The sequence below is a fragment of the Vigna angularis genome, chromosome 4, assembly GCF_016808095.1.
Source record: "Vigna angularis cultivar LongXiaoDou No.4 chromosome 4, ASM1680809v1, whole genome shotgun sequence".
NCBI lineage: Eukaryota > Viridiplantae > Streptophyta > Magnoliopsida > Fabales > Fabaceae > Vigna > Vigna angularis.
The window spans coordinates 27,696,359-27,714,791 of NC_068973.1; the positions used below are offsets into that span (position 1 = coordinate 27,696,359).

General features: G+C 34.4%; 1 protein-coding gene across 2 annotated transcripts; it reads left to right on the plus strand.

Annotated features, from left to right (window-relative positions):
- The first annotated feature begins 204 nt into the window (after window positions 1-204).
- Window positions 205-4,852, plus strand: LOC108332210 (protein DEFECTIVE IN MERISTEM SILENCING 3). Of its 2 annotated transcripts, XM_017567402.2 has the most exons (9): window positions 205-376; window positions 926-998; window positions 1,192-1,335; window positions 1,563-1,677; window positions 2,091-2,328; window positions 2,619-2,810; window positions 2,906-3,226; window positions 3,734-3,959; window positions 4,431-4,852. In XM_017567402.2, the coding sequence occupies exons 2-9, from the start codon at window positions 948-950 to the stop codon at window positions 4,464-4,466; spliced, it is 1,323 nt and encodes a 440-aa protein (XP_017422891.1). In that variant the 5' UTR covers window positions 205-376; window positions 926-947; the 3' UTR covers window positions 4,467-4,852. The 2 variants fall into 2 exon arrangements, with proteins under 2 accessions (XP_017422891.1, XP_052732894.1); XM_052876934.1 differs by lacking the exon at window positions 926-998.
- The last annotated feature ends 13,581 nt before the right edge of the window (window positions 4,853-18,433 follow it).

The following is an 18,433-nucleotide window of genomic DNA, read 5'->3' on the forward strand; positions in this document are numbered from 1 at the left end:
CTTTAACATAAAAATTAATGTTAAAATAAAATTTTATATTTTTAATTAATTTGTTCATAAAAAAATACCCGTGGTTAATTATTTAATTTTTTCATAAATTAAACTTTTTATTTAAATATTATACTTTTAACTGTATATAATTATAATACTTAAATATAATTATTTAAATAAATAGCTTTTTCTAATATACCTGTGCCTGGGTGGTGGTTCAGTTGGTAGGCAGTGAGGGAAGAATCAACAGTACAATTTACACAGCAGACAGAAGCAGAAAGAGAGAATCTTTCTCTCCTTCTCTCTTCCATTTTTAAACTTCCCATTCTGCACTTTCATTCACTCAGTCATGTTTCCCCCGTCCACACCCACTGCTTCCAAAGAGGTTAGTTTCCCAATGCATTCTTCACCAAATTTCCTTTTCCTGTCAATGCAAAATAAACCACTCTTTCTGTCAATACACAACCTAGTTTTCTGTTTCTTTTTCTTAAATTATATGTTTGGCTTAAACACAACATGTTCAAAACTCATGCCCAATGTTTAGAAGGGTTTAGAGGATTACGGACCGGACAATTTTGTTCTGGCAGTGCCGATTGTGGTGGTCACAATCAATCTCTTATTTAATTTTAGGTTTTTATGATAATGATTTCAACTATAATTATTCTTCGTCTGTAAATGTGAAATTAAATTTCTGATGCACCTATGACCTGCATTTTTTAACACTTGCATTCATGTTGCGTGTTGCTCTGTTCTATGATGTTGACTGAACTTTATATTGGTGAGTTGTTATCTTTGTTCATACCTGCTCTTCATGAAGTATAGAATTGAAAATAATAAAATGATTGTTTCAAATTATTTAATTTAGGTTAGATGCCCTACATTTTTTCCAATTTATTGTCTCTTACTTGCATCGCTCTCTTCTTGTATGTCCAAGGATAAAATTGAGTTAGAAAGTTATGAGACACATGGTTGGTGGTGATGATTTTGCAACAGAGAAGATAGAAATAGTAAGACTCCTTCAAGGCATGTTTACGCAGTAATATTTAGGTTTAGGTCTGTTTTTCCTTTACTGGAATCTTTGCAAATTAGATGCAAAAGCGTAATGACTGATTCCCCATAGGATACATTGGAGTGTCCTTGATTTGCTGCTTTTTATTGCGTGTAAGCATTGTCCGTCTGTATTTACCTTCATTTGTGTAGCTCTCTGCTCGTACAAATTCATTATCCATCCAAGGGGCTTCTTCAGCAATGATGCAAGTGGATTTGAATGAAGACACTGTTGATGCAAAGGAAATGCAGAACGGAGAAATTCTACTAGCACAATCCATCATGCGACACTCCCAGGTTGCTTATGCTGTTTCTATTAACAGAAAGGATCTTTTCCACTACTAATTGCATGTTAATAAAATAGTTTTTTTTTTTTTTTTTTTTTTTTTTTTAATTCTTGGTGTGTGCACGAGTTGTTTTATCTTATCCAACTTTATGTCAGGTGCATTTTTTGTTATGTTCTGGGTTTCAATTGAGTGAAGATGCTTTATACAAACTTACCTCATTCCTATTAATACTTGCAGAAACTAGAAGATGAACTACGCAAGTTAGGGGAACAAATTCGGGAGCATGACAACAACATAAATCATTTGAACTCTGAAAAAATCAAATTTGACGACTCCATTCTTCATTTGCAAGGTCCATTTCTAGTTCATTTTAAGGGTTTTTTCTCTGTTTGGCTGGTGGACAAGAGGATACTTATAAAAAAAATATTTATGATCCTATTCTGTAAAGTGCATTAACTGAACCAATGTTGTAAGCTTTTATATGGCTGCATGCAATCACAAAGTAGGTATTCCATTGACAAAAATGTAAAATCTCAGTTCAGTTATATTGTTGCTGGTCAGTGGTTCACTGGTTTTATCTGTTTGTTTAAACATCAGCACTTTTGGTTATAAATGGATGAGTGTTGATATTAGTCGTGTTATATTACATCTTACAATTTGTATTGACTGAATATTGAGGTGCATATATGAAAAACAGTCATTTTCTATTTAGGATGTAATCAACTTTCAAGTATCATTTATGTTTTTTTCTTTTTGTATTCTTAGTTACTATTGGGAAATCAGAGTCTTCAAGTATGGCCACAGCTGGTAATATGGACAATCAACCCTCTACAAATGACGAGGATGTAGATAAACAAATACTGCAATATGAAAAATCCGCGGCTGGTATCTTGTGTGAGCTGAAGATTCGTCATGGAGCTCAGACTTCTCTTCTAACATCGACAAAGGACATTGTGGGTATTGTTGCTACTTTGGGAAAAGTTGAGGATGACAATCTTAGCAGGTACATTTGGCAAAATATATATTCTTTCTGGCTTGTGTGAAGGTTTGCACGTATATCAAACTTGTAATAGCTTCTTTTTTCTTAGTCCCAGGAGTGTTATCTTTAAACAGGATGAAAAATAATGTATATCTCATCCATCATTTGCTAATTCCTTTGAAGATTTGGTATTCACCCCAGTCAAATGCTGTGTGATAAACCTCACCTAATGAGAAAGCTCATGCTGTTTGATGCTATTATCTATGAATATGTGAGCACACGCTGGTAGTTTCACCCTACTTATTTGGTTGCAGACTTTTCTCAGAGTATTTGGGAGTGGAGACTATGCTGGCAATTGTTTGTAGGACTTATGAAGGGGTTCAAGCTATTGAAATTTATGATAAAGAAGGCTGTATAAACAAAAATTGTGGACTTCATGGGCTAGGTGCTTCTATTGGAAGGGCTTTGGATGGTCGATTTCTAGTCATATGTCTTGAATCGCTGAGGCATGCCTTCCAAGAGTCTTGTGTTTATGCCTTTAATTTGTTGTTTTGGATAAATTGGTTTTTTTATTATAACTTTTTCATCTTGTATGTTTTAGGCCTTATGCTGGTAATCATGTGGTTGATGATACACAACGGAAGCTGGATATTTTAAACCCAAGATTGCCTAATGGGGAGTGTCCAGCTGGATTTCTTGGCTTTGCAGTGAATATGATTAATATAGACAACTCAAACCTATTTTGTGTAACTCCCAATGGTTATGGTCTCCGAGAAACTCTTTTTTATAATCTCTTTTCTCGTCTGCAAGTATATAAGACAAGGGCTGAAATGATACAAGCACTTCCATGCATAAGTGAAGGAGCTCTTTCTTTGGATGGAGGAATAATTCGGAGCTGTGGTGCATTTTCCTTGGGCAATAGGTAACATGATGTGTAATCTATCTCTCTCTCTTTTAACTTTTTAGAATTATATGGCAGGTAGAAACACAAGATAATGACCGGAGGATAATCTATTTTGCTATTGTATACCACCAAAAACTTTTCAATCTCCAAAGTGTAGGTGGTTTAGCTGGATTAACTGCAGTATACAATAATAATGCCATTCATAATGAGGTCCATCAATGTCAATTATCTCTATCATTTTCTGTAATTTGTATAGAAACTCATGATAAGAACTATGGAAGTCTTGATACGTTATCACACAACATGGAACCTCAACAGTATGGTCATTGAGCCTGTGAATTTAAGGTTTTTCAGGTTCTTAGCTGATACATTTTTTTGTGTGTTCACTGATAAAGAATTGCTTTATGTTTTTCAATTCAGAACCTTTTTTTCTTAATAAAGTAAGTTTCATTTTGAACTGCTCTTTGGTGTAATCTGTTTTCAAAAGAATACAATCGTTAAATGAAAAATCTGGGCAATTTGCAGGGAAGATATTGATGTAAGATTCCCCCGACCAGAAAGATCAATGGAGCTTGATAACCATCACGGTGAAATTGCCAGACAATTGAAGGAAGTCAAATGGAAGAAAGAAAAGATTCTGGAGGAATTAAAAAGGGAGCAGGCGTTGTTGGACACGGCAAGGCTCAATTTCAACAGAAAGAAGGGTGATTATCTTAGGTATTTGGCGCAAAGTTCCTCAAATGCAACTAAGGTAATCTATGTGGAAGTTGGATATGTAATTCTAGGGGATTTATTCTGTTTTGATCTCACGCAAGTCATTTTGATTATTTTAGAACGGTTTAAGTTATTTCTACTAAGGCTATGTTTTGACAAGAACTTTTAGTCAGCTTCGTCCAAGCTGGAAAGCTTACCGGAAGTTCTAATAGTGTTTAATAAACTGAACTTTTGTAGTATTTCATAGGCTTCTTTTCCTAGCTTTCAAATATTGTTTAGTGGAAAGTTATATCCTAAAATACTATCAGAGTCGGTAATGGTTGTTGACTATTGACTATCAATTTCAACAAAAAGAGTCTCTTGATACTGATGTTGCAAGCTTATTAAATTTGAAGTCCACATAGTGGTCTCAAGTGATGGGAGCTTTCCATATCTGATTTTAAATTGTAATCTTGAACTGTGACATAACTAACCGTAGTAATGTTTCTTTAATGAATGGCACCATCAGGCTCAAACTGCTTCTGACAGATTTGTTAGTAGATGATTGAATTAAGGCTGACAGCATACAACGAAGAAAGGAGCCTGAGCCTAGCAACCTGTTTTGTTCTCCATTTTGGTTTCTAAAGTTGGAAGATAAAAATTTTGGATGGTGAAACAAGAAGATTGGTTTCTGAAGCTGGAGACAGTTAAGGCTTTATTTTTCTTCAAGTTCTTGTGAAGAAAATTCAGATTAGCCAACAGGACACTGCTATCAGATTTGCCTCAGTATGCCTAATTACCCTTCAAGACCAAACATGCTTGCCAGGACAACCTCTTCTTGGTCCCTTGTATACTCATGGTACTCCAGTATTGACTGTTGATTACAGGCTGTGAACAATATACATCTCCCCATTTAGTTTTTTTCTAAAAAAAAAAAATCTTTTAACTGTAGCTCTTCGTTTTTCTTTCTTTTTCTGCAGTTTCTGGAGGATGGAGAACCTCCTCAATCTCCCTTTCTTTCTCCACACCTACTAATCGATTCATTCTTTAAAAATGTCTGAATCATTTAAAGTGGGATAAAATAATTTTCGTGGAAAATTTAGATTGAATAACATGTTTTGACAAGAGTGGATGGGTTTTATTTCCCAAAACGAGAGCAAAATTATGTAGGCCATTGCTTCTTACACCCAGTCAAATTTCTTCTCCATCCTATAAAAAGCTTTCCGGAAATCGTAATAGAAGGAGATGATTGCTTTCTGAAAAAAATATCCGGAATTGTTTATAGTATTTTTGAAAATAATTTTCGGAAGTGATAGGGTGCAGAAAAAAATCTGATGGGGGTGCAGAGGAAGTAATAGCCTATGATTAAATATATTTTTAGTGGAACATTACTTTCTGCACTCTCGTTTTTTTTTCACCCTGTAGGCTTGTTGAAATGTCCGTTTTACCCTTAATAGAAATTAAATAAAAATATAAAATATATTTTATGTCCCACTCTGTTTTCCTTCTTCATTATTTATATCCTGCGGTGCACCCTTGTAAAAAGCTCTTCAAAAAGTATTTATTGGTCGTTTAAACTTGTCAGGAAGTGAGTTGCATTGTTTTATTGACTGAAGAGTTTTCAGTTTTTTTTTGTTTTTCAATTTGGTGTTGGTCGTTGGTTTCGAAATGAGTGAATTCAGAAATCTTGACTTTTAGAATCTGTAATATAATTTCTTTTAAATGTATTTTGGATAGTAAAATTTGAAATATAATCTGTAATATAAAGTTTCCTATAAGACAATGAAGGCTTTACTACAAGATACTAAAAGAAAAAAGAAAAAACGGGTAGGCTGGCCCATAGCCTAGGACTTACACCGGCTGACCCACATTGTTACCTTTAATATATTATCTAAATATTTATGATAATTAAAATTAATATTTTTTTAATATTTTTTTATTGTATAAATCATGTATTGCTATCTTTAATTTGTAAACAGTGTTAGAGAAATAGATACACTAGATAATGCGGATAAGAAGGAGAATGGATATTTATTTAGCAAGTTTATTTGCATAAAGCAAAAAAATATGATAGAAGCATTATTATTTAGAAAATTATTGTGTAACACATTATACGTTTTAAATAGGTGATTATTCAATTAGTTAATCATATATTCATTGTTTATATTTTAGACTGTATTTTAATTGGAGTTAATAGTACATTTTGATATGAGAAACTTAATCTTTCAAACAACATTTGGTATTTAATTTTCTTTTTTCATATTTTTTGTTATCCCATTTTCTTATTTAACAACTAGTGATTTCTCTTTTGGATGTTCTTTTTGTTGAAGATGTTGTTGTTAGGGATGTTATTGTTGAGGATGTGGTTTATGAGGATGGTGCTATTGTTGAGGTTGTTGTAGTTGAACATTATGGTGTTGTTTTTGTTAAGGGTGGTATTGTTGCTCAGGATATTGAAATACACAACTTGATCCATATACAAAATAGTTGATAAAGGTCATTATTGTAGGATTCATTAAAATAGCAATAAGAGTTATGGGAAAATTACCTACCACCGATAATATACTTATAATTAGAGTAATTGTAAATAACATAATATGCAGTGTTGGTCTCATTCCCTTGATTAAGTACATCTATTGTGCAATTAGGGATGGGAGATAACGAGTGAAATAAAACTAGTATTAGTTATTCTATTATGAGTTGTAGATTTTTTGGCGGGTGGTATAATAGTAAATTTACCACTTGCTTTCATAAGTGATCTTTCTGGTACAGCCTGCAATATTGTTGCATATAGCAGTTTGATGTTGTTTCTATTTGGAGTTATGAAACTGAATATTGGGAAATTAAGGGTTTTTTTTGCATCTCATCGTGATGATAGGAACATGTTGGTTAGCCATGATGACAACATTTTGTTTTACCAAAGTATTTTCTTGTGTTAGTTTTCACAAGGTTAATGTTTGAGTGTATTTTGTAATACTTGTAGACTAAAGATAGTACTACAATTTATTTTCTTTTTTATCATCGTCAAAATGTGATATTTTTAGTATGATTCTAAATACTTCATTCAGTTGATGACTCACATACAATTATTAATTTTAGATAAGTATTATAACTTGAAGGAGTGAGAAAATAAGTGATTCTTTTTCGCTATTAATTAATTTAAATTTTATGGGCATGATGACTTCTTTAAGATTTTGGCACATTCAAAGATACATAACAATGGTTTTTTTCCAGTCATCCTAGAATTTGGAACATGCAAAAGTTTAAGAGGAAAATATCCATCAGAGACAAGTGCAATATTTTTTATGTGAAAAAACTTATATCGTTTACAAAATATTGCATACAAAATTACATATTACATACAAAACAAATATTGATTTTTAGTGAACTCATAATTTAAGTGATGATGGTAAAGAATGCAGGGAAGTGTACTTGAGTTTGTTAACATGTTAAAAGTTTCCCAATTTGTAAGACAATGAATGCTTTATCACATGAAGTTAAAAAGAAGAAAGAAAAAATGGGTCGGCACGTAGGTCAAGACTTACTGTGCTGACCACTAGTACAAAATGCGTCTTTAATGTTTGTCGTCCAATGTCTGATAGCCAAGTAGCCAATGTAAAAAATGACTGGTTGCTTTGTCATAAATAAAATCACCAATTGGACGTCGATACTTGTCATAATGATGTCATAAAGCCTTTAGACGTCAACCCTATGCTTATCCAATGTTATATACTAAATTTTACATGTCGGCCAGTGAAAGAACAAACATCTAAATGTGTTGAGTCATTAAAAACTTGACTTGAAATCATGTTTCATGCATTTTTGTACCAATTAGATGTTAGTGGTATAGAGGTATGATGTCTAAGAGTGTTCAAACTAGTAAAAAAATATGAGTGCAAAGTAATTTTCGAGACTCATTAGACACCAACCTTTTATGGAATCTGATGTCGAATGGGTATATGACGCCGGTCTTGGAGAGATTAGACGTCATATGACCTTTTATGAGTATAAAAACCAACGCGAGAAAGAACATTTCTTTCACTATATTCGCACGAACCTTCTATTGTGTGTGTCAAATGACTTTAACGAAGCTTTTGGTGACCACCAAAGGTAATGTTTCTTTCCTTTAACACGAATGCACGTTGGTTGAATACTTTAGATATGATTTTCTTTAATTTTGACTAATTGGTTTCATGCATAGACACTTTTTGGAGCCCTGACGAGTTATCCTTTCTCACTTACCCACAATGACTCTCTACTCTAACGCCGAACACACCTTCATGATTAGTTTCATTTTTAGATTTTAATGCATATATATTGCTCTTTTATTTTGGATAAATTGGTTGTTTCACTTTCATTTTGAATACCACAGGGTTTGCAAAATTTCTTGTTTTTTTTTGGGGTTAACATTGATATATATTTGTTGAACTTTCAGTTTTTGATATATATTGCATTTTGTCTCTTGTTTGTTATATGTGTGACATTAAATAAAATTTTATGTAAAATATAAATATAAATAAATTTAATCTTCTTAAAAATATTAAGTTTAATAAAACTATTTGTATAAAAGTTAGGACTAAAATGAGATAAATTAAAGATGAGCAATGCTCCCTACACCTCACCTATTTCTCCCTGCACCTCCCATTTTACACATTTGCCCTTCATTTATTAAAGTCAAATGAAATCAATGATGGATTAATGATTTTGTAACCACTAGCAACCCTCCTAACCACCAACAACTCTAAACCCTAAATGTTATTTGTTGCCCTACGTGCACCCCCTTTCCTCTTTTTATTCTTTTACTTTCATTCTTTACTTGCACTATTAAGTTATTTTCGTTGTAAGATTATACAATAGTGATTGTGCCCGTGCTGGTGGTGCTGTGGACAGTAAAGGAGGAAGAAGGCAGTGGTGCTGTGGACAGTGGAGGACGAAGAAGGCAGCGAGAGCTCACTAGGTTAGTATATTATTTTAAGTAAACACCTTAACTGTCAATGGAGTTATGGTTAAGGGTGGCACCGATTATACGTAGTCGAAATTCAAATTTCGGTTGACCCTAATCGCACTTTGACCTACGGTTTAGGGGTGTCGCACTTCCAAGTGCGATTTCACTGTGCGTTGTTATTTTTATTGCTGATTATGAATCATGTCCCTGTGCAGTCTAATATTATTATGATTATGCTTGCTTATCATCATTTTATGTTTATTTTCACATTACATTGTGAATCATGTCTCATTTTTGTTGTTCCCTTATTGTCATATTATGGCTTATAGTATCCAGTTGATATACATCATGCAAATGAATTGTTCTGTTAGATCATCCAGTTTGGCATCCAGTTTGATTTACATCCAGTTAGATTGACAAAGTGTGTAGAATGGGTGATGGGTTACTGTTACGTAGGCAATGAAATGAAAGTAAGAAGAATATTGAGGTTTTATTTTGAGTGGGGGAGGCTTCACGTCCTAGGGGGTTAGTGTGGATGTGCATGGGGTTTTACTTAGGAGGGTTATGCCTTTTTCGGGTAAGTGAAAAGAAAAGAAGATTGAGGAGAGAAGTGTGTGATGGGTTCAAGCAAAAGAATAATGAGCATTCCAGGTTGTGGGAGGGAGTTTTGTGAGTCTTCAATGAGTGAATAAGATTAGGAGAATACAGGAGGTGAGAGAATTTAATGGAGTTAAATTATGGGTGTTGGGTTAAATGACAAATGGGTCTGAGGTGTCTTTGTACGACAATGGGGAAATAGTAGCATGCAGGAAGGGAAATGTTGGAGTATACGTGAAACCGTAGGAGGAAGTATGGGTTTTGAGCATGGGTATGCCTTAAACTTTGCAGGTGAGTGAGTAATGAATGAGTGAGTGTGTGAGAGAGAAGTATGTGCCTTCGTAAAGAAGAAAGAGGGAGCAAAGGATGTTAGCAAAAATCAAAGATGAAGTTTTGATGATGAACAGATTTGCACAAGTCAAGATCCATAAAGACAGGTTGAAGATCTCTGTGTTTTATAAAGCTTTTATAATAATCAAAGTTGATGTAATAGTGCTCAAATATGTATTAGGGTTGATTCTTGTAATTTATATTTGATTTACTTGCTGTTGAGAATCATCCACAAGCCGTCTTAATCGATTAAACCCAGTTTTAATCGATTAAAACGAGGCTGGCACTGAAAACCCAATTGCCACTGTAATAATCGATTAAAGCTAATAATAATCGATTAGTTAATCGATTATTCCTGAGAATAATCGATTAACACTAGCCGTTGTGGGTTTCAGATTTGAAAAACTAGCCGTTGTACTCATTTTAATCGATTAATACTTGTGTTAATCGATTATATGCGTTAGATGGCCCATTTTCGAAGAATGGAAGAGTATTAGGCTGAGTCTATAAAATGACTCACTCTTCATCTCAAAAATAACTCTTCCCTTGTGCAAAAGATCTCTGAACTCTTTGAGAACTCTGTTGAAGCTAAGGAAACTCTTGTCTGCAAAGTCCTGAAGTACTATTGCGGTGACAGAGGAATAGCTTGTTCATCCTTGGTGTATCCGAGGAAGTGCCTGGAAGAGAATCATCCTTCGTGAATCATTCGAAGGAGGTGGTCATCCTTTGTGAAGATTCAAAGGAAGTGTAAGTTCATCTCTTGTGGTTTCAAGAGAGGTGGTATTTCTAAACTCTTACAAATTGTTTTTCTTTGTGATTAATATTTGTAACTATTTTGTGATAGTGAAAAAGGTTTATCTTGTTTGAGATAAGCGACTGGACGTAGGATCCGAGTGATCTGAACCAGGATAAAATCACCTGTGTAATTTTTCTCTTTCCCTTACTCTGTCATTTATATTTAATTATCTGCTCAGTAAGAAAAATTAAGAGAAAAATAATAAAAGGCAAAATAATAGTATATAACCAATTGACCCCCCCCCCCCCCCCCCCCCTCTTAGTTGGTTCCACGCTAATAATTCCGTTGCAGCAATTATAACAATTGGCATCAGAGCTTGCTTTGATAGTCATTCAAATGGCAGGATCACATCAAACCTTTGCAGAGGGTGCATCAATCAATAGACCCCCACTATTCACAGGTGAGAACTATGCATTCTGGAAGGTAAGAATGCAAATATTTATTGAATCTATTGATTGTGAAATTTGGGATGTTATTGCGTCTGACTCTTCTGTTCCTACTAACAATACACAGGAACCAAAGCCCCGTGGTCAATGGACCATTGAAGAAAAGAAAAGATTTCAGAATGACGTAAAAGCTCGGAATATCATTGCATCAGCGTTGACTGTTGATGAGTTCTACAGGGTCTCTGTCTGCAAAACTGCTCAAGAAATGTGGGACGTACTCAGAGTGACGCATGAAGGAACAAATGATGTAAAGAGGGCAAGGAAGAAATCCTTAATCCAAGAGTATGAAATGTTCCGGATGAAGCAAGGAGAAACAATTTCAGACGTTCAAAAACGCTTCACCAACATTGTCAATCATCTCATTGGACTGGGTAAGTCATTTGATACCGATGAACTTAACATTAAAATCTTGAAGTCTTTAGACAGGTCGTGGCAACCAAAGGTGACTGCAATCTCGGAGTCACAAAACCTCAACACCATGACTATGGCGGCACTCTTTGGAAAGTTGAGGGAACATGAACTAGATCTTGGAAGACTTGATGAAGAAGAAGCAAAAGCCAAAAACAACAAGAAGAGTTTGGCATTAAAGTCGGAGGTTGAAAGAAGCAAAGGCAAATCAGAAGATGAAGACTCAGACGAAGAGGAAAAATTAAGTCTTGTGATCAAAAGGTTAAACAGGTTCATGAAGTCTAAAGGTAAAGGAAGATTTAGATACGAAAAGAAAGATAATCAAGTATCTTCCTCAAATTACCGATGCTACGGCTTGGAGAAAAGGGGCATCTAAAAGCAGACTGCCCAAATCAAAAGAAGGGTGAAGACAAAAAGGAGAAAAGATTCTTCAAGAAAAAGAAGGCCTACATTGCCTGGGAAGACGACAATGAAACCATTTCAGATTCAAGCTACTCAGATGAAGAAGCAAACATCTGTTTGATGGCAGATGATGATAATGTCAGCCAAGTATTATAGAAATCAAGAAAAGTCATGTGGTGTCTCGATAGCGGTTGCTCAAAACACATGACAGGAGACAAGACGAAGTTCACAAATTTTAAAGAAAAGAAACAAGGCTTTGTTACCTATGGTGACAACAACAAAGGAAGAATTCTTGGAAAAGGGGATATAGGAAGCAAAGACACCTTGATGATCAAAGACGTGCTATATGTAGAAGGACTAAGGCATAACTTAATTAGCATAAGTCAACTGTGCGACAAAGGATTCAAGGTAACCTTTGAGAAGAATTCTTGCACTATTTTTAAGAATGATTCTTCTGAAATTGCATTAAAAGGAGTTAGACATAATAATATTTATTTAATTGATTTAGAAAATGCATCAAATAAAAATATTTCATGTTTAGTTGTTAAAGAGGAAAACCCATGGTTATGGCATAGGCGTGCTGCTCATATACATATGCAACAATTAAACACTTATATCTAGAGATCTAGTAATTGGTTTACCTAAATTAAAGTTTGTAAAAGATAAATTGTGTGATGCATGTCAAAAGGGTAAGCAAGTTAAAAATTCCTTTCATTCAAAAAATATTGTTTCTACTTTAAAACCTTTAGAACTTTTACATATGGATTTATTTGGTCCTTCAAGGATAAAAAGTTTTGGTGGAAACTATTATGCTTTGGTTATTGTTGATGATTTTTCAAGATACACTTGGACCTTGTTTCTCACTCTTAAAAGTGAAGCTTTTAAAGAATTTAAAAAGTTTGTTGTTTTAGTTCAAAATGAAAAGGATATAAGAATAAAAGCTATTAGAAGTGACCATGGTGGTGAATTTCAAAATGAATTATTTGAAAATTTTTGTGAAGAACATGGTATTTCTCATAACTTTTCTTCACCTAGAACTCCCCAACAAAATGGAGTTGTAGAAAGAAAGAATATATCCTTAGAGGAACTTGCTCGTACTATGTTAAATGAAAATAATGTTCCTAAACAATTTTGGGCTGATGTTGTGAGTACTGCTTGCTATGTTTTAAATAGAATGATAATTCGGCCTATTTTAAAACGTACTCCTTACGAGCTTTTCAAAAATAGAAAACCAAATGTTTCCCATTTAAAAATTTTTGGATGCAAATGCTATGTTTTAAACAATGGAAAACTAAATTTGGGAAAATTTGATTCAAAAGCTGATGAAGGAATTTTTCTTGGATATTCTTTAACAAGCAAAGCATATAGAATTTTTAATAGGAAAACGTTCACAATAGAGGAATCCATACATGTTACTTTTGATGAAATTGTGGACCTTGAGGCAAAACCTCTTGAGTTAGAAGAATCTGATGTAGGAACAAGTGAAGATTCATCAAAGGAGACAAATGAAGAGAAGAATCATGACAATCCTCAAGATGAAGATTTAAATAAAATATGGCGACAACCTAGAGGATTATCTTTGGACAACATAATTGGCGATATCACACAAGGAGTAAACACAAGAAGTAATATTGTAAATTATTGTATGAATGTTGCTTTTGTGTCACAGATTGAACCAAAGAATATTAAAGAAGCCCTTCAAGATGAAAAATGGTGTATCGCAATGCAAGAAGAACTCAACCAGTTTGAAAGAAATCAAGTGTGGGAATTAATTCCTAGAAAAGACACTCATCAAGTAATTGGAACAAAGTGGGTGTTCAGAAACAAACTGGATGAAGAAGGAAACATCACCAAGAATAAAGCTAGGCTTGTGGCAAAAGGATATAGTCAAGAAGAAGGTATAGATTATGATGAGACATACGCTCAAGTTGCCAGGTTAGAGGCAATATGCCTGCTTCTTGCTTATGCATCTATAATGAAATTTAAATTATTTCAAATGGATGTTAAAAGTGCTTTTCTAAACGGTTATATCAAAGAAGATGTATTTGTTGAACAACCACCTGGTTTTGAGGATTTTAAAAATCCAAATCACATCTACAAATTAAAGAAAGCACTACATGGTTTAAAACAAGCACCTAGATCTTGGTATGAACGTCTTAGCAATTTTCTTGTAGAAAATGGTTTCAACAGAGGAAAAATTGATTCCACATTATTTATTAAAAGAATTGGAAAACATTTTCTAATTGTTCAAGTATACGTAGATGATATTATTTTTGGTTCATCTAACGCAACTCTTTGCGAGAATTTTGCCAAGTCCATGCAGGGAGAATTTGAGATGTCAATGATGGGAGAACTCACTTTCTTCCTCGGACTTCAAATCAAACAAATGGAGAAAGGAACCTTTATATCTCAAACCAAGTATTGCAGGGAAATCCTTAAAAAGTTTGAGATGGACAATGCTAAAGAAGCATCAACTCCCATGGGAACATCCTGCTACTTAGACAAAGATGAGACAGGTAAAGAGGTAAGTCAGACCAAATACAGAGGTATGATTGGCTCTCTATTATATCTTACTATGCAAAGTTGTTGTTCATTTCTTTTTCTTCTATGCATAATTTCTTTTTATTAAGGGGGAGCACATATTTTTTTCTTATGATCAAAAAGGGGGAGAAGATAGTTTAAACTCTTTATTTTTTTTAATCTCTCCTTTCGTGAGTTGTGGTTGTTTCAGATTATTAAAAAGCTTTAAACTTAGAAGAATTTTTGATCATCATCAAAAAGGGGGAGAATGTTAGCAAAAATCAAAGATGAAGTTTTGATGATGAACAGATTTGCATAAGTCAAGATCCATAAAGACAAATTGAAGATCTCTGTATTTTATAAAGCTTTTATAATAATCAAAGTTGATGTAATAGTGCTCAAATATGTATTAGGGTTGATTCTTGTAATTTATATTTGATTTACTTGCTGTTGAGAATCATCCACAAGCCGTCTTAATCGATTAAACCCAGTTTTAATCGATTAAAACGAGGCTGGCACTGAAAACCCAATTGCCACTGTAATAATCGATTAAAGCTAATAATAATCGATTAGTTAATCGATTATTCCTGAGAATAATCGATTAACACTAGCCGTTGTGGGTTTCAGATTTGAAAAACTAGCCGTTGTACTCATTTTAATCGATTAATACTTGTGTTAATCGATTATATGCGTTAGATGGCCCGTTTTCGAAGAATGGAAGAGTATTAGGCTGAGTCTATAAAATGACTCACTCTTCATCTCAAAAATAACTCTTCCCTTGTGCAAAAGATCTCTGAACTCTTTGAGAACTCTGTTGAAGCTAAGGAAACTCTTGTCTGCAAAGTCCTGAAGTACTATTGCGGTGACAGAGGAATAGCTTGTTCATCCTTGGTGTATCCGAGGAAGTGCCTGGAAGAGAATCATCCTTCGTGAATCATTCGAAGGAGGTGGTCATCCTTTGTGAAGATTCAAAGGAAGTGTAAGTTCATCTCTTGTGGTTTCAAGAGAGGTGGTATTTCTAAACTCTTACAAATTGTTTTTCTTTGTGATTAATATTTGTAACTATTTTGTGATAGTGAAAAAGGTTTATCTTGTTTGAGATAAGCGACTGGACGTAGGATCCGAGTGATCTGAACCAGGATAAAATCACCTGTGTAATTTTTCTCTTTCCCTTACTCTGTCATTTATATTTAATTATCTGCTCAGTAAGAAAAATTAAGAGAAAAATAATAAAAGGCAAAATAATAGTATATAACCAATTGACCCCCCCCCCCCCTCTTAGTTGGTTCCACGCTAATAATTCCGTTGCAGGGATTATATCAATTGGTATCACCGATAAGTTTTCCACTGATCAAATCTTCCCATCACACGCTGATTTAATTGAATGGGTTCGAAAGATTCTATTCGACCTTGGATTTGTTGTCGTGATTATAAGATCTAACACAACAACTAGTGAAGCTGGAAGGAAAACATTCATTGTGTTAGGCTGTTGAAGGAGTGGGAAGTATAGGAAGTATAAGCTAGATATTCAGGCTAGTGTATCTGACACAAGAAAATGTGAGTGTTCGTTTAGGTTGAGGGGTAAACTTAAAAGACACGGTTGGGTATTAAAGGTTATGTGCGGCTATCATAACCATGAATTAGCAAAGACTTTGGTTGATCATCCTTTCGCGGGGAGGTTAAATACTGATGAACAATCAATTTTTGTTGACATGACTAAGAGTCAAGTTAAGCCATCAAATATTCTTTTGACTCTTAAAGAACATAATGAAGATAATGTGATGACGATAAAGCAAATATATAACGCGAGACACACTTACAAAAGATCTTTGAGAGGGTTGAGAACTGAAATGCAACAGTTGATGATGTTGTTAAATAAAGACAAATACATCCAAAGAAGTAGAATTTTGGACGATTCCGACTTAGTAAGTGACCTATTTTGGACACATTTTGATTCAGTGAACCTGGTAAATTCATTTAATATTGTCTTCTTAATGGATACCACGTACAAGACAAACAAATATTGTCTTCCGTTGCTTGAGATTGTAGGAGTCACATCCACTGGATTGACATTCACAGCCGCCTTTTCATTGCTTTCAAGTGAACGCCAAAATAATTTCACTTGACATTGGAAAGGTTTAAAGGATTACTTTTGACATCAAAGGGCGGTCCACACGTTGTTGTCACTGACACAGACCTTGCTTTGATAAATGCTATTAGCAATGTCTTTCTTGAGACGTATCAGATGCTTTGTACATTCAACATTATGAAGAATGTGAAAGCGAAATGCAAGATGTTAGTGGATAATGTTGAGGCATGGGATGTGTTGAGGGAAGTGTGGAAAAATGTGACGGACTGTAATGACCAGTCGAAGTTTGGTGCTTATGTTCATCGTTTTGAGTATGCCTCTACTACATGACCTTTATTTTTTGATTATGTGATCTATACTTGGATCATTCCGTACAAGGCATACTTCGTCAAGGTGTGGACAAAAAAAGTCATGCATCTAGGAAACACTACAACAAACAAGTAATTATTATTGTTAATGACCTTACTTATGAATTTCATATTTGTTGTCATAGTATTAATGTATTTTGTGACAGGGTTGAGTCTGCGCATTGGAACCTGAAGAGATTATTGGGGTCTAGTATGGGAGACCTATGCTTGTGTTGGGATGCTATGCATAACGTCATTGTCCTACAACATAATAAGATTAGAGCGTCCTTTGAAAAAAGTTTTAACGTAATGATTGATGCTTATAAAGGATTGAGATATAGAAGACTTGTTGGACGTGTTTCACGATATGCTCTAGGACTTATTGCTGATGAAGTTGAGCGAGTGAATCAAATCGGTTTCGATAGTGCTTGTTGTGGATGCATTTTGAGCTCAACGTATGGCCTACCATGTGCTTGTGTATTAGCACGATATGAGCCTGCAATGATTCCTCTAGGTGAAATACATGTTGTGTGGATCCGTTTAAGCATTTCAAGTATTGTGTGTACTGAATCCCTTCCAGAGTTTAGCCTTGATCGTGAAGTTCAACTGGTACAGGAATGATTCAAAAACGTTGACATTGGTGAAAAGGTCAACATCAAGAAGAAGATGCTAGAAATTGCTTGCCCAGAGATGACATCTATGGTTGCTCCGTCGCTTAAAGTGAAAACAAAATGTGCACAGAAGACTAAAGTTGCATGTCATGATAGGTCTACGAAACGTGACCCATCATATTTTGAGCACGTTGACACTTTTCATTCCAAGATAGAGCCTTCTTCACGAAAATCACAAGCCAAATCGAAGCCGCAAGAAGTTGTGTGAAGGCCAATACCAATGTTAAATCAATTTCATCTGATCTGTCATCCATACATTATTTATGTTGTTGATGTTATTGTCGATGCTCATTGCGGTTATCGATGTATTGCTGCTTTGTTAGGTCTATGTGAAGAGGCATGACCCATTATACAACATGACCTTTATCAAGAACTAACTTAATGGCGTGATGAATACGCAAATATAGTAGGAAGCTACGATCGATTGGAAGAACTACACCAATCATTGATTGTCCACGATCAATCACATGTATTTGTTATTTACTTCATAAAAATTACTTATTTGTTATTTTGTATTTCTTTTCATAAATACTTACCTTCAACCATTATAGGTTAATGTTAAGAAGTGGATGACCATACCAGACATTGGTTATGTCATTGCAAATAGATACAATGTCATCTTAGTATGTTTGTCATATGTTCAAAGTTTTACCATATTCCCACTACGCACTCCATCGCCTACTGATATCAGACAACATCGAATCTTATGCATTAGATTTGTTAATGGATGTCATTTCGTATAGGTAAACTTTCATTTTTATTATACCATAACCATTACCCATTACAATTCATTTACTAATATTATGTTTACAGGTTCAATTAGAAGATGGTGTTTGTTACCCATGGTGGACATCATTTCCTCAAACCATTGTTACCCAGAGGCGCGATCATAGTCCTCATTTTATACACATAGGATGCAATCATTTATGGAGTTAATGGGAGTTAATAGAACTTATGTAGATCTTGGAGAAGATTGAATTT

Coding starts and splice junctions, on each gene's coding strand:
- LOC108332210 (XM_017567402.2), top strand. CDS start 948: ATGAGACACATGGTTGGTGGTGATGATTTTGCAACAGAGAAGATAGAA. Junction 999..1,191: donor CAACAGAGAAGATAGAAATA/GTAAGACTCCTT, acceptor TCATTTGTGTAG/CTCTCTGCTCGTACAAATTC. Junction 1,678..2,090: donor CTCCATTCTTCATTTGCAAG/GTCCATTTCTAG, acceptor TTGTATTCTTAG/TTACTATTGGGAAATCAGAG.